This window comes from Linepithema humile, chromosome 5 (genome assembly GCF_040581485.1).
Source record: "Linepithema humile isolate Giens D197 chromosome 5, Lhum_UNIL_v1.0, whole genome shotgun sequence".
In the NCBI taxonomy this organism is placed as follows: domain Eukaryota; kingdom Metazoa; phylum Arthropoda; class Insecta; order Hymenoptera; family Formicidae; genus Linepithema; species Linepithema humile.
Window position 1 is genome coordinate 7,599,871 of NC_090132.1, and position 16,524 is coordinate 7,616,394.

Consider the following 16,524-nt stretch of genomic DNA (forward strand, 5'->3'; position numbering starts at 1 on the left):
TCAAATAGTGAACATTTTATCGATACGTAACAGTATATTTTATTGAAACAAATATAAATTACTCCGTATACGTAGTTTCTCTTATTTTTTTGAATCGGCGGAGCAAGAGCGCGAGACGAGCTTAATGGCGCATCATATGCATCTGAAGAAGTATCGAGGTATCTCCGAGATACCCAGGAGTGCAATAAAAGTTTGTACCGAAGTACACAAGATCGTTTTCCTTTATCGGGGAACATTCGAAATGCGATTTTCTCAGGAACGATCACAAACGCATTTAAATTCCGTAAATGTGGCGCGACCATTATGACATACAGCAGATATATTTTCTCTTTTGGGACGAAATCCCGCTGCGACTGGGATTCGACTTTAAGTCCGTTGGCGCGTATTAGTCATTATAATACAATACAATATAATTTCGCTGTATTCTATTGCCAATATACGCAGAGGTAATATTTTAGAAGAATTAATAATTGAGTTAATTAATATATTCTATACATATATTAATACAAAGTATTAATTAGTACACAAATAGAAAATTATTTAATATTTATTTATAGTACGTAAAAATATAAGAATTATATACAGAAATGTGTCTAAAATAGGTTGCCAGATTGTAACAATGCATTTTGTTTTAAGCAAATAATAAATTTTTAAGGAAATAACTAAAGTTATGTAAATGCATTATTTCTAGGTTATAAACGCTTTTTAACTAGCTAAAACGTTCATAAAATTTTAATTTTAAAATAGACGTTTCTTTTTCTTTGCTTTCAAAAGAAGTTGCTGAAAATGACTTCCTTCCGCAGCGGTGCGGGAAATTTCACATAAATGGCTTATGACTCAAACACAAAGTGATACAAATTTACGTATTTACTACGACATTCAGAGATTTATTGCCACCTTATATAGAATCCTGAGATCATATTGGGTTATCTGGGATTATAAAGAATGTTAGTAGGTACAAATATTTAACATAAACATAAATAAATTTATAAATTTTTACGTTTATCAACTATTCTTACAATTCTTTGTCGGAAACATAAAACGTTTATATCTCAGAAAGAAAAGCTTTTCTTACCTATGTACTGATATTTTTCATTTTTAAAGTGAATAAAATGCTGTTAAAGGAATGGCGATGCGTTTCGAAAATGTCATAAAATATTTTTGTTATTTCACAAGGTATTTCAGATCAACCAGACCACATCATTTGTTAATGGCAAGTTCCTGAGATTATATGGAGACAAAAAAATTTTATATTAAAATATCGAAGTTACAATAATGTTTAAATGAGAAGTGTTTAATATTTACCAGTCATTGTTAAAAATTCACGCGCTTTAGCACGTCACATATTGATTTTTATATTCTTATCATATGAGAAACCTCAGAAATCTGCTGTTAATATGGTGATACAGTTAGTTTGAGACACCTTCTATATTTTACATTATTTTTTAATTTATTCTTTTAATGATAAAAGAAAACAAATTGGATTGACTTGCCAGTACGATGCGCAGCAGTGGAATTATTTACAAGTAGATTTGTAACATACAAATTACACCCCGATCATAAGAGCGTTTAAAATAATTATTTGAAAAATAATTATTACATTAAACTTTTACTTATTTTTTATGCAAATGCGTAATAAAAGAATTATATATTAATATCTAATAATCATAAATATTAAAAATTGCAAATTTTTTACTAAAGATTTTACAGTTTCTATGTGCGTTACATGACATAATATTTTATATACAATATTTTACAAATAACAGATAACACCTAAATGGTACTCATTCTAAAGTTGCATCGTCCTTTTTATTCTGAGCCTCCTTCTTTCAATCCTCTTTGTAGTTCTTCAAGGCACTCATACGCGTTCGTGATGCGAATACAAAAATAGCACGAAGTTTTAAACGGCACTGCCGACGTATATTTTATCATTCGGACAAAGTAAAAATCGAGTATCATCTTACAAATTACACTTTGCCGCGTTTGTAACAAATAACGATGGAAAGGGTGAGATTACAAACTGCAGGAAATAATAAGAAAAATATTATTGGAAAAGACAAACACGCGTTGATACGGAACGATCGGTCTTGTACGAGGTATCACCGTGCGAACGATAAAGGTACAATAAACATATGAAGGATAAAATTGTGCCAATTCTGATCTGGGGAATGCAAGGAGTAAAATGTAACAGTGTGCGTTCCGATACATAGCACAAGAGAAAGAGAGAGAGGGGGGAGGAAATATAGATCACGCAGATTCTAAAAGTGGCGAAACAATTCCACCGAATGCCTCAAAACTGTTAATACTAGAGTATTTATCGAACATTTATCGAAATCAAGATAAAATCGAGTTTAAACTCCATTTCGATAAATGTTCGACAAATACTCTATTGTTAAAAGTTTCTAGACCGACTCGCAGTGTGTGGTGGAGTTGTTTACGTCGTCGCATTTAAGGCCATTACAGTTTTAGTCGTAATCGTAAGATGTAAGCAAATCGAACCAATCACATTGAGCAATAATGCGAATCACTCGTGATTGGTCGATTTGCTTACGCCTTACGGTTACGTCTGAACTTTTTTACGTATAAAGGCATTAGTCTGCGCACTTCATATTCCCCCCTCTCTCTCTTTTTTTCCGCATTCCTCCAAATCAGAATCGGCGCGACTTTGTTCTTGATATGTTTATTGCCTCTTTATCATTCGCACGGCGGCACTTGTACGAAATAGATTGCGTTTCGTGTCGGCGTGTAATCTCTTCCAATAATATTACCCTTACTATTTCCTGTTTTCGATCTCATTCTTTTCCGTCGTTACCTATTGCGGACCGTGTCGAACGTGTATTCCATGCGATGATATTCGAGTTTTCCTTTGTCCGAATGATAAAGTACGTGTCGGTAGTGCTGTTTGAAGCATCGGACGATTTTTGTATTCGCGTCGCGAACGCGTGTGAATGCCTTGAAGGACTGCAAGGACTGAGAGGAGGAGGAGAATCAGACGCCGGCGGAGCAACTTTAGAGTAAGTAATTATTTATTTGTTATCTATTATTTGCACATAAAATATCATGTAACATAGAAACTTTGAAATATTTAGATTTACAATTTTTAATATTTATGGTTATTAGATATAAATATATAATTTTTTTGTTAGATATTTACATAAAAGATAAGTAAAAGTTTAATATGTATAATAATTATTTTAAACGTTGCTATAATCTGGCTGTACTTTGTATGTTAAAGATTAACTTGTAAACAACTTTGCTGCTGCGCTTCGTGCTCCGGTAAGTCAACTCAATTTGTTTTATTTTAATATTATTAAGAAGATAGATTAAAAAGTAATGTTAAAATTAAAAAATTTACAGAAGCAAAAGAAAATTAATTTTACTTACTAATACATGTTTTTAATAGACAGTTATTAATGACTCATTACTCCATTAGTAAATATTTGCTATGTGTTACAAGGAACTTCGAAATTGTTACAAATATATATTTACGGTCACTATCTCATATATGGACAGCGTAACGGCAAACTAGAAAATTAGCGCTACACCACTGTGGTCTCTCGTGTATGCGTTGCGCAATGGTAATTTGCTGCTCGCTTAACGAATATATCACGCCTGACGGCTACAAGCCCTTTGAGTATCACGCTGGTGGATTGATTGTTATCAAAGGTCTATCTCATGGCATGTTTCCTCGCGTTTATATCATGAAATATTAAAAGAATGTAAATTGCGTATATTGTGTACTGCGTATTTAAGAAAAAAATGCTTGCAAAAATTTTTCACAGTCTCGAAGAGAATATTGCATAACTGCGATTGCTTTTTCCAGTCAATTATACAAAGTTAATTTTTCTTCGCATGTCATGACATTATTTATAAATATTATTACAAGACGTGGAGAAGATTTTTAAGTATGTTTCTCCAATGTCCTGTATTGTCGCATTTTATCTGATATTACCATCCTTTCCTCTCGATATGAGATCTTAAAATGCATAGTAGTTGCAATTTCAGCAAAAGCTTCGAATACTAACCACAAAACCGTCTTACAAATGTATCTATTCAAATTGCTACATTTTCAAGCAGAAATTCAATATCGATGGAGATTTACGTTTCTAAAAATGTCGAGAAGTAACGAATTTAAATCATGCCGCATATCTGCAGCGGAAGTATACGTATAATACTGAAAACTTCATTCGAAATAAAATCGTTTAAGCTACACTTTTCATTTACATATTTTTCATCTAAAAATTACATACAACTTTTAATGCGCGTAGTAATTTAATGTCGGGAAAATAAAAACCTTTTCGCTACATTATTTATGAAATGACGATGTTATAATATTACCGTTATTTTTTTTGCGAAGAAAAAGTATAGAATTTTTTACTAAACACAGAAATATAAAAGTGGTGGATCTGTTCGCTTAAAGATAGTTTAAACGTGAGGTTTGAAGTCAAATTGAATCACTGAACACATTTTATTGCGAATAAACGACGAACTGATACGTTCTGCTGCGTAATCATTTGAGCGATTGCACTTCGTGATTGAATTCGGATCCTTTGATGAAATTTTCGAGCATATAAAGCATAGAAATTGGTATGTAATGCAGAAACACGCAGTTATAATTTATTTTTAGTATTACTTTTGTTTTTTTTCTGATTTCAATCAAGGCAGATACAGTGAAAAGACACACAACAAATTACTTGGAACAAATCTTCTCTTTTTGCCCGCGCAGTCACTTCCGCAAATTAAATCGAACCTATCGCCGAGTTAAACGAGTATTCGCGGAAAACTAATCCGGAACCAAGTTGAGACACACAAAAGTTTATCTATCGTGTTGTATGGCAAATGTATCCAATTTTCATTCACAATAGCGTACCACCGAATCGATTGGTACAATCATCGCAACAGATTGAGGCTTCAAAACTTTGGACATCGAGTGGTCGTTTTACGTATTAGTTTACGAGCACAGATATGTAGTAGTGCATATGACTGATTGTCTCTATTTCTCATTTTATAATTTTGATTTCTATCTCTGGAAAAACACCTTTGTATGCGAGACTATTGTATAAGAAATGCAATAAAAAAGTAAATTGCATTTTTTTCAAAACGGAGAATGTAAACTATTGTTCTCCCATTTTTCCATCTTTTATGAAAAGTATTATTAACCGCATGTTAAGCTTTTATGAGAGGAAGCGGAATAATTGCGTCAGAAGTACAGCATTTATGCTAATATTTGAGCATAATAAAGTTATAAACTTGCATGTTAAGATTAACTCGATCTCACTTTTAAGCGCTATTGAAAATTCCGGGACCATTTACGTGGGAGTTAATGAAAATTTACTTCCGTTCGTTTTACTTCCGTTCGTTTTACTTCCGTTCGTAAAAGTAGTGTATATAAATACGCACAAAAGTTAAGTGTACTTAGCTTACTTAGACCGTATCATTTCTTACAATTATCAATAAGTATTATCCTTCCAAATGCATTCCTTTCTTTTTAAAAACTTAAAAGCGCTAAGCACTGGAAAATATGTCACAGCGGAGTGCTTCAGTATAGTTGATTCCCTCTATATGGGTTGCGTCTTTGATAATTAATTGTGTTCATTAATTAAATTAGCAGATTAATGATTTAATGCTCCTTAGTGGAAATCTTCGCCTCTTGCTTTAACAGATTGTCGGAATAGAACGGCTGCTGACGTGACATAAAACAATTACCTTCATCCATCTAGTAACCCTCTATTTAATAAATTTTACACTACACGTTGTATCTTTCGGCAAATGTCTTAGCAAATAAGCGATAAACGTAACTTTCGTGATATCCAAGACCTTGTACCACTACCAGAATCCGTGAAAATTTCTTTTTCTCCGACCGTTATTATAACACGGCGCGACGGTAAGGCAAAAATTGGACGTCCATATAATAATCTTCGATTTTTATGTCACCTAGTTTATGCCGTGGTCAGCCGAAAAAAGTCGAAAAAGCTTACCTTGAAAATATGGTATCAGCTTGCACATTGTGAGACCAAAGACGAAGTTTTTGAGAATTTGGCCCAAAAGAGTAAAAGGCATGCAGAACACACCGAGCAGAAGATCCGACACGGCCTGAAATTGATAGTATTTTTGTTAATTACATCTCTCAGTTTGCAGAAAATAGAAAGTATAAACAATTCAAAGTAAAGTGAAAGTGAAAAGAGTCGGTTGCAGTTGCAGGATTGAGCGATTGAAACGCAACCAGTATTTTATCGGGAAGTTGATTTTTCCGAACTTTGTTTGATGTGGCAGGTGGCCGTATCTAAACGTTCTGACGTTTAAACATCTTAAACTAAAATATCGTAAAAGTAGATGGTCTTATTGCTTTTTTATTCGTGCACTCTCAATTCCTGAAGCTGCAAATAAACGTAGTAGCACTAAGTACGCACTAGTTCTGGTCGATCGATCATCGGTAAACAACGAAAGAATGGGTTTCAACGACATAGTAAATTTCCGGACCCCGGAAATTTTCAATTCCGCCCATAGTCAAGATTTCAGCTTTGTTTGTACACCTCAGAATAGAGTTGGGATATATAATATTTGTCTGTACAAAGAAAAACCTTATTGTGCAATACACGCATAAATTGAAAAGGTACGATGCGACACGTACAATTTTTTGTAGGACACAATTTTTTTATTCCGCAAAGAAAATATTTCCTGCTTCGTAAAAAGATACAGTCACTACTTTTAATTAAACTAAAGTCGCGCGGAAAACGGGATTCTTATTTTTCTTTCATTCAACGTTCATTGAACATAGCAGTTCCAACAATGAACATTCTTGCTTTATTACTGGACTTTTGATATAGCTTGCGAGAAGAAATTAAGATAGACGACCGGGAATAAAGATATCTTGAAGCTCGATAACGAGAAGACGAAAATAAGAAAATAAAACGAAACTATTCTAGTGTGCAAACGAGTATCGTACTAGTGGATATATATTGGATCCGAGCTGTATTATTACAAAAACTTTATTAAACTACGTCGCAAAGTTGAGCTTTTCTTCTGCGTTATATTCTTCTAACGTTGTAAAATTATTATAATATAAAAAAATTATAATATATAAAAAGTCGACACTGATCATATGCAGATGTGTAAGGATATGTATCTGTGAAAGAAAATAATGGCATATCTCAAATGAATATTTATTTGAACATTATTACTAGTAAATTCATCTTTTATCTTTTTACTCAACATAGAATATGTAACGATATTGTTCCTCGAGACGAAACAGTTTGTTATATACATAATACGTAATAATTTTAGAAAACGTACAAATACGAGTATAGTATAAAGTGTTAGCATTTTGTTCCGCAGTAGACATTAATAAGTTAAAAAAGTTAAGAGTATGAAAGGATATCCGTATATACATAGAAGAAACCTCGACTCACAGTTGTGTGATCTACATGAAAACGGCAAATATAGTCTATTATCCTACAATATTTATCACGTCCGGATCGTAGATCATCTCGTACGTTCACTTATTTCCACTACACACAAGCGCACTTTACACTAATGGCTTCATCCAACTTTTATTCTTCGTGTTTTGCGTTCCGGCCGTTCTGCCAGGCGGAAACTTGAGAAGTCACCGGTCTAATAGTCGACGTTTTAAGTAGCCGGACGTGTAACAGACTTGAACAACTCAATTACAAATTTTTTTGTAAAAAGTTATTTAATTCCCGACTGTCGTGTTCTGTCAACTTTGACCTTTGCTACGCTGTTATAATGCATACATCGCACAACAATACTGAACATTTCAATTTCAAAAGCGTAGCGTTAAATTTCTCACTACGTAGGACGTATACAGGTATGCTGTCTCAAGAAACGCTTACTTTGGTTGCAAGCATGTATGTGCTGAAAAAACGTTTGTTGTAGCTGCGAAGCATACATGACGTGCCATTTTATTCTATATTGGGCTCGTGAATTCGGCAATCAGTGACAAGTGTTTCATGCCGCTGTGGCGAAACGGGTTAAAAAATCACGTTTTCATAGAAAACTATTGTTGAACTGCATATATATTTTACGCGTTTTATTTTTTGGAGATAAAATATTAAAATAAGTATAGAAAGAAAACAATTACCACGTTGTTTTAAATTTTATCATGAAGTTTATATTTTATATATGCTTTGCTATATAACCTGAAACTCGTTAAAATTATTATTTTTTTTTAATGGACAAAATAATTAAACTTTTACTAAACGTGGATTATTTATAAATAAAAGTTCTACAATTATCAGATAAGAATTTTGTGTATATTTTATAATTTACCGTTTTATATTTTACATATATGTACAGGTGTGTCGTGATAAAATCATATAACAAATGCGAAGCATAGAAAAATTCTTTTTAACTTATATGTCGCTACGTCAACTTTTTGCTGATAATGAGTTATAGCTCTTTAAAAAGCTACTTCCGAAGAGCGCGTACATTATTTAGGAATGAATATGCAGTACGTATGTATGAGTGTGTACGCGTAGCTCGTGTAAGCCGATCATTACTACTGCCACAAGCAGCTGATCAGCTGGTCAGTGGTAGTAAATCGGGCTAATTGAGCAGGCTGTCTTGTCCGCCGACTAGATCAGAATCACTTAAGATATGATAGCCACAGGTTGAGAAGAACACACGGAGAATCGCAATAAATTAAAACAAGTTGTTTGAGACTCTAGAATCATTTATCTTGGATAATTAGCTCGCAAGGTATTGATATATCGATTAATCATTGAAATAAAATTAATCTTTTCTATACGACGGTATAAGAACGCGAGACAATCGCCAGCTGGCGAATAGATTAGATATATTAAATTTTATATTTATATTATATATTTTAGAAGTGCGCGCGCGTGTGTCTATACGGCTCGGAGCCATCGCGGTTGTTGGTGTGAAATAAATTTATTTTCATGTGAAACATATGTGCACCGATCTCAGAGTGACACACTCATTGTCAGAATGTACAAAAATTAAGTAATTACATTAATCTTACAATAGAGAATCAAAATTATGACAGAATTATCACAAATTAATTATTTATCAATGCAAGTTTATTCTTCTAATTTGTAACTAAATGAAACATAAACATTGTTTGATACTGAAACTAAGCATAGATAGAATTTGAAAGAGACATATTTTTATAAATTGTCATATTTTTTGAGAATATATTATAATCTCTATAAAGATATCAAATTTTTAAGACACTTTGTACACGTTAGTAATCATTGAAATATTTTTTTTACATTGTTTGAATTGCTGAAATATATATGTATCTATAACCGCATCAATCAATTCATCGTGGATGTTTTGCATATATTATTCTTATGATTTTATGTAGGTAAATAATTTATAATACAATAATATGCAAAAATTACAATGTGAAAAAGAGCATCATGGCAAAAAATAGAGAATTAGAAGAAAATAAATTGTTTTGTTGTAAGAAGCTCGACAATATTTATCCATTATCTAAAATTATAGTACGTTACACTCTCTTTGGTTTGCCTGTACATATTATTTCTGTATTATGCTCAATAGAATGCAGGTATTGTGGATCATTAATTAGCAAGTAGTTGCGCGTGTGGCTTGACATGAAACACATCGAGATATGATTATTGGGAAGATATCAGAAAGCAAAGTCATGGTTGATTAAAATTACAAGACCTTTATAGATCCAATATCGTATTTATCACTATCATTAATTGATAATCATTTCATTTATGCGTGTAAAAAGAAATGCATGACAAGAAAGCAAAGTGGGCAATAACCAAAAATCGCAACTCTGACTAAAATATTTGCAAAATTGAGTCTAACAATGAGATACATAACGTATCTGATTATTTTATATAATAATTTATGCTTGTTTAGTTTATGCGTGAGGTTTATGCATATTGCAAATCCTCACTACAAAAATTTAGATTTGAGTATAATATACTACATAATTCTAAACGCTTGTATATTATAACTAGTGGACTATATTTTTGAATACGAGATAATTCTCATGTCAAACTCCATCTAGTATATGAAAATTGATACACAAACGTTGAATGTCATACACACTGCCGAATATAAACGCTGCTCGACCGCGGTAGTTTTGGCAATATATATATAAGTATATATATATATCTAGGGTTATATGTCAACTTTCACATACTAGATGGAGTTCGACATACGCAGTTTCTCGTATTCAAAAATCCAATCAATTGGCTACACGGAAACAGATCTATAATTACTAGAATTTGCACTCAGGTGTACTTAATTTTTGGATTGTAGGGACTTGCACTATTACGAACCCCACGCATAAATTTGAACAATCATAATTTGTATTTAAGAACACTCATATATTAATGTAGGCTCTTTATTTTAAATATTTGCACTTGTTGCTGTTTCAGTTGTAGAAGAATATAATTTTTATCGTAAGACAAATATGTAGAGAAAGGGAGGAATTATTTAGATCTAAAAAATTTTAATAAATATTAAGTATATAAATTAACTTGCATGGTTTCTTTTTTGCGAAATTTAAAATTTTGGAAGGAAATGGCTTTGGAAAGATACCAAAATCTTAAGACACTTTATACACGTTAATAATCATTGAAATATTTTTTTTACATTGTTTGAATTACAGAAATTTATATGTACTCGTATTTATAAAGGCATCAATCAATTCATCGCAAATGTTTTGCGTATATTATTTTTATGATTTTATGTAGATAAATATTTTTTAATACAATAATATGTAAAAATTATAGTGTGAAGAAGAGTATCATGGAAAAGAATAGAGAATTAGAAGAAAATAAATTGTGTTTTATAATAAGAAGCTCGACAATTTCTATTATCACTAAAATTATGGTACGTTACACTTTCATTGGCTTGGCTGTACATATTATTCTTGAGTCACGCTTAACAGGATGCAGATATTGTGGATCATTAATTAGCAGGTAGTTGCGCGTGTGGCTTGACGTCAAACACATTGAGAGGTGATTACTACAAAAATATTAGAAAGCAATGTCACGGTTGATTACAAGACCTTTATAGTTTCCAATATTACATTTACTATCGTTAATTGATCGTCATCTTGTTTATACGTGCAAACAGATGTGCATAACACAAAAATAATACTGAGAAATTGCAACTCTGAGTAAAATATTTGCAAAATTGAGTTTAACAATGAGACACATAACGTATCTGATTATTTTATATAATAATTTATGCTTGTTTCGTTTATGCGTGAGGCGCATACTGCAAATCCTCACTACAAAAATTTTTCTCGAATCTTTAATCTTTAATACTACATTATTCTAAACGCTTGTATATTATAACCAGTGGATTATATTTTTGAATACGAGATAATTCTCATGTCAAACTCCATCTAGTGTATGAAAGTTGATACACAAGCGTTGAATGTCATACACACTGCCGAATATAAAAGCTGCTCGACCGCGATAGTTTTGTAATATAAATATATATCTATATCTTGAATTATGTCATTTTTTATATACTAGATGGAGTTCGACATACGCAATTTCTTGTTTTCAAAAATTCGATCTATTGATTATACTGCATGGAGATAGATCAATAGTAACTGAAAATGTTATGTAATACTGCTTTAAAACAATTTAAAGAAATTTTTAAACTGGGGACTCGTGCTCTCTATGACGAGTCCCACGCATAAATTTGGACAAACATAATTTGTAGCTTTAGAGCTGTTGTATACTAATGTAGGCTTTTTCTTGTAAATACTTACACTTGTTACTGTTTCAGCTGTGGAGTAATATAATTTTTATCTCAAGATAAATATGTATGTATTATCATACATAAGAAGGGAATTTGTACCGCGCGCGCCACAGCTGCTGGAGTTAGCGCCGTTGAGCGACACTATCCGACAAATAAAGTGGTTTTTCTAATTTTCTAAATTTTAATAATCGAGATCTTTACAAAAGAGAGGGGGGGGGAGAGAGAGAGAGAGAGAGAGAGAGAGAGAGAGAGAGAGGACTTTAAAGAGAGAGATACCACTTTAAAACGTGGTTTATTATTTAAATTATAATTTTTATCACTAAACTTTTGATATTACTTCTTGGATGTTTTGTAGGACATTGCACTTTATCCAAGAGCCATACAAATCATATGGATAATTTCAGCAGTATTTTTTTTACTTGAAAGGCAGTCCCTGATATCTACTTTATCCGTGGTCATCGTATTTAGTGCTACTTTTGAGTTTGTCTTGTTTATTTGGCTGTATTAATTAACGTTTAATGTACATAATTGACAATCTTTTAAAATCGCATTAGGACAGGAAAATATATAATTTCAAGATGGTGACTAGCAATGAGTGAAACTAAAGGCACCGAATTAATTTACACATTTAATATATATTATACGTGGTAAAACTGATACGTGATTTATTGCATACCGTATTTATTGCACACGCGCCGATACTGAAGTTTTTAACTGTAATTTATGAAATCCATTAAAATTACGATGTATATACCATATATGTGTGTGATTTGTGAGCACAGCAAGCGTTTTTTGGAATGCATATTCAATATTGAAAGGATTAAAGACAATACGAAAAGCGCACGTAAGACAAACGTAGTTGAAATGACATTTGGCGGTTACAGATTTCATGGAAGAGCGAGCGATAACAATGAATACAATGCATGATCATTGTTCTCGGTTTTAGATTTAATGGTTTAGGTTAATTGAAGTCGTTGATAAAATATTTATCTAGAAACACGGAGATGCGTCGTTTTATTGTGATTGATTGGTACGCTTGTATCACATATAACAGGCTGTATCAATGCCCATGCGAGCCATCCACCTGTGTTCAATTGTATCTACCTGTACGCACAGGAAAAACCGGTGAAATATCAAAAGCTCAAAAGTGATAAGCACGAAAGTCGTAATCCTGTCTGCGTTTGCTGAAATATGAGCTGTTATTTCATGTAACAGTCTGCACGTTCAACATGCTGCATCCCACGAAGCTTGCCGTAATATAGGAATTATGGTTTCCCAACAAGCGCAAATCTCAGAACTCGCAATTATATTATAATTCTGTCTAAACATACAGTTATGCTTTGTAAAGTGGCATTGGTAATATCATTAAATTTCTAATGAATTTCGCAAAAACCTTATGAATATTTTGGATATTACAAATATTTGGAATGAGAGAAATGTCTTTAGAAAAAGTTTCTTCATATTCTATGCTGTTTGAAAATGTCGCGTACCAAAAATGGTTGAATGATGGTCCACCTTTCTGCATTCATTATGTCACAGTACGTTTATTTAGTGAAAACGAATTATGTAAACTGTCAGAAGTAGGTAGTTTGCTTAAATTGCAAGTAGTTCGAAATCAGAATAAAAGGTTCTTATCGGATGGAACAGTCCTTTGTTCTTGAAATGTCATCGCGTGCTTTCGCGGCAGGCTTTTTTTCACCGCGTTGCGACTTTTCGATTTGTCCCGAATACGACTGAGTTTTATCTCGATATATTGGTGAAAGTTTTTCTAGTCTATTCGAGGAATTGTCACGCGACATTTACGACATTTAACGCCTTGATTCCTCCTTTGTCGATTTGTTCTTTCATGAGTTGTTCTTTTATAGTATTTTCACTGTACTGTTTATTGGCGCAGTTATATCGTACACAGCGACAAAGGAAAGTTTCGGCTGCATTCTATTAAAATCACAACCTTATATTATTATTATTATACATTACATAATAATTGATATGTTTTTTAGAAATGCATTTATAAAAATTGTGTCGTACGTTATAATTACTGCGCACTTATATTTTATTAAATGTTTTAATAAACATGCAGTTATAAAAGTACGGTAAAAATATACAGACCGTTATGCTTATTTAAATAATTGAATGACTTTCAGCAGCATTATTTATTAAGTATTGATTCGACGAAAATTTGTCGACGATATAGTATTGGAACTTTAAAGTGTATTTATAAATATGTATTTGTCAATATCATTGCGCATGCGAATATTGAATATTATATTTACAAATTAATTTTTAACGTGTATGACGCGTCAACGTTTGAAAAATTTACAACTATGAGTGAATTTCAACTCTTTCGTTTAATATTTAAACATGCGTTTTTATTTCAAGTGAGCAAGAATTTCTGTGAAACATTATGATATCACAATATTAAGCGAAATAATAAGCGAAACAGAACGAACGGATTGAAATCTAACTAATCGGATTTTTGTTAATTTTTGTTTCGTGTAAGTGCAATTATGTTTTGCTATTTTATTTATTTTTCTGCCAATTCGTCACGTAAATGATTCTAGTTGGAATTATTTGACCGTAAATAAAATAAACTTTAATTCTACGTCCCGATATTTCTGATCGAACGAGGCGAAGTTGTAGAGCGGAAGCATCGGGTGTACACAGCATTCCGAAATCAAAGTGCATACTTCTGTTTCTCGTTCCCAAAAAACATTTGAATGGATTTTGTTACGAGTTTGAAAACTCTTTTGAAATGACTTTCTTATTCAGTAAGTGTCCATTTAATTTCTTCTACAAAGAGAATCACCAAAAAATAAAATAAAATTCAACTAGTTGCTTATTCGGTAACGCAATCACAAGTTTCTACTGTTTCCCAGAGAATAAATCGCACAATATTCTGAAATATATGATCTGCTTTTTTGTCGAAAGAAAGACTGAAGTCGTATCCTTAAAAGTAAAAAAACAGAATACACTGTAAATAATAGTTTTGCGTTATTTTTAATAGTAAATTTTTAATGGAATTGTTATGTATAATATAACTGTAAAGAAAACGTTTTTAATAAAAACTATTCGGATCGGAATTTATTTGACTGTGAGCGAGGCATTTGTCAAGTGCCTTTGCAGACTGTAATGGCGCAAAACCGTGCTGGTAAAGGATATTTCGTCGGACAAATATATCAGTAGTAGAAATATATTGAACACAGCTTGCCAAGCACGAACAAGTAGCATTATCTCGTGCAACGTTAAAGATATTATTTTGGTCGGCAATTACTAGAGTTGAAACATGTATTAAAAATTTGTTAGCAGATTAGAAGACGAGAAGCACATAGGATTATCCTAGTATAGTAGGATTATCCTTTACACATACCGACAAGATTCATGTCGTGGCTATAAAGAATGTCCTTCGTGCTTATCTGCGCTGCAAAACTTCGTTCAAAGAGAACGTTTTTCTTAAAAACGCAATCACAAACTTCTTCAACGTAGAGTCTCGATTAATGTTATTAATTTGATATATAAAAATCAGTGCAGGAAATACATGAGAAAACTTTGCAGTTATAATATCTGTAGTAATATCACGAATATCGGGGAGAAATCTTTTTCTATCTATCTAAATCTCAGTTTTTTTTATTTTTCAATTTACAATCGTTCGCTTCGTTCATTTTGACAAAACGGGAAAATGCCTGTCATCTTTGGCTGTTACTTGTTAATTGACTCTTACATGCGAAACGGTCGCCCCTTTCAATCTCCGACTCTCTCTGTCAGAAACAGACCGAGACTTTTATATCATCGATGATGGTGAACCGATGATGCGTTAGGAGCGAGATAGGCATTAAATTGAATCACGTACCAGAGATTTTGATTTAAGTTTGATGTAAAATTGCAGACTTATGTAGACTTGTGCAGACTTATATAGATCGATCTTCGCCAACTTTTAAAGATAGGTGAGCCACGGATACCATATCTTATCAACTTTCATTTATCTTACCGCGATAGTTTTAACTTTTAAAGCAGAATCCAATTTCCATTTTTGTCTAAAAATTATATATATACATAATTCGAAATACTAAATAAATATTTAAATTTATTGCGTCACATAATGAAGACAGAGTGATTAAATCAATCTCTAAAGTAGTACGCGTGGTGAGAAAAATATTCCATGCCCGAATGGTCACTTTAATCCTTAAATTATTGCCACAACTATAAAAATCAAATTACAAAAATAACGGCCACATATTGACTCGGTGGTTTCAAGTACATTGAACAAATAAAAAGATAAAAGGTCAAATAAATGGTATTGAGTTTGAACGCGTCATCGATCATTTTTTGATTGATGGGAATACCAGTTCAGCATTTAAGCAATTTTGACATTTTACCATGGTAGTGATACATGGCAAAAAAAATTTATTTCTGCAAATCAATTTACGTGATATGTTTTTCACATTGTATTGGTTTTAGAAAAATATTTTTGCGCGAAAGTGCGTAAGTGACATATACATAAATCTTAGAGATATTCTTCAGAGATATCCCCGAATTAGCATATGAAATTCAGCATATAAAAACTTATTAAAATTTTTTACAATGCATAATGTGTAGTTTAATCTGCGACTTTTTTTATCTTTAAAATGTGAAAATCCATGCAACATCATAAGCTTTAGCAAATGTGATATATGTACATGTTGAAATATCATCATTTTTCTCTTGTAGTGTCAAAAACAAATTTATGCGCAACGCACATAAATCCGGTGTAATGTGTGCGAGATTCAATCACTATATTTTATTTGTAATGAC

The 16,524-nt window shown here is 32.2% G+C and overlaps 1 protein-coding gene across 5 annotated transcripts in view; it reads right to left on the minus strand.

The window, feature by feature from the left end:
- The window catches only part of LOC105674520 (cholecystokinin receptor type A-like), a 43,825-nt gene that overhangs the window by 12,806 nt on the left and 14,495 nt on the right, over nt 1-16,524 (minus strand). For all 5 annotated transcript variants that reach the window (XR_010890577.1, XM_067356469.1, XM_067356467.1 and 2 more), the window contains one exon: nt 5,979-6,093. Coding sequence is in view for 4 of the 5 variants with exons in the window: in XM_067356469.1 (XP_067212570.1) it covers nt 5,979-6,093 (115 nt within the window). In the remaining variant the exon portion in view is untranslated. The remainder of the gene's footprint in view (nt 1-5,978; nt 6,094-16,524) is intronic.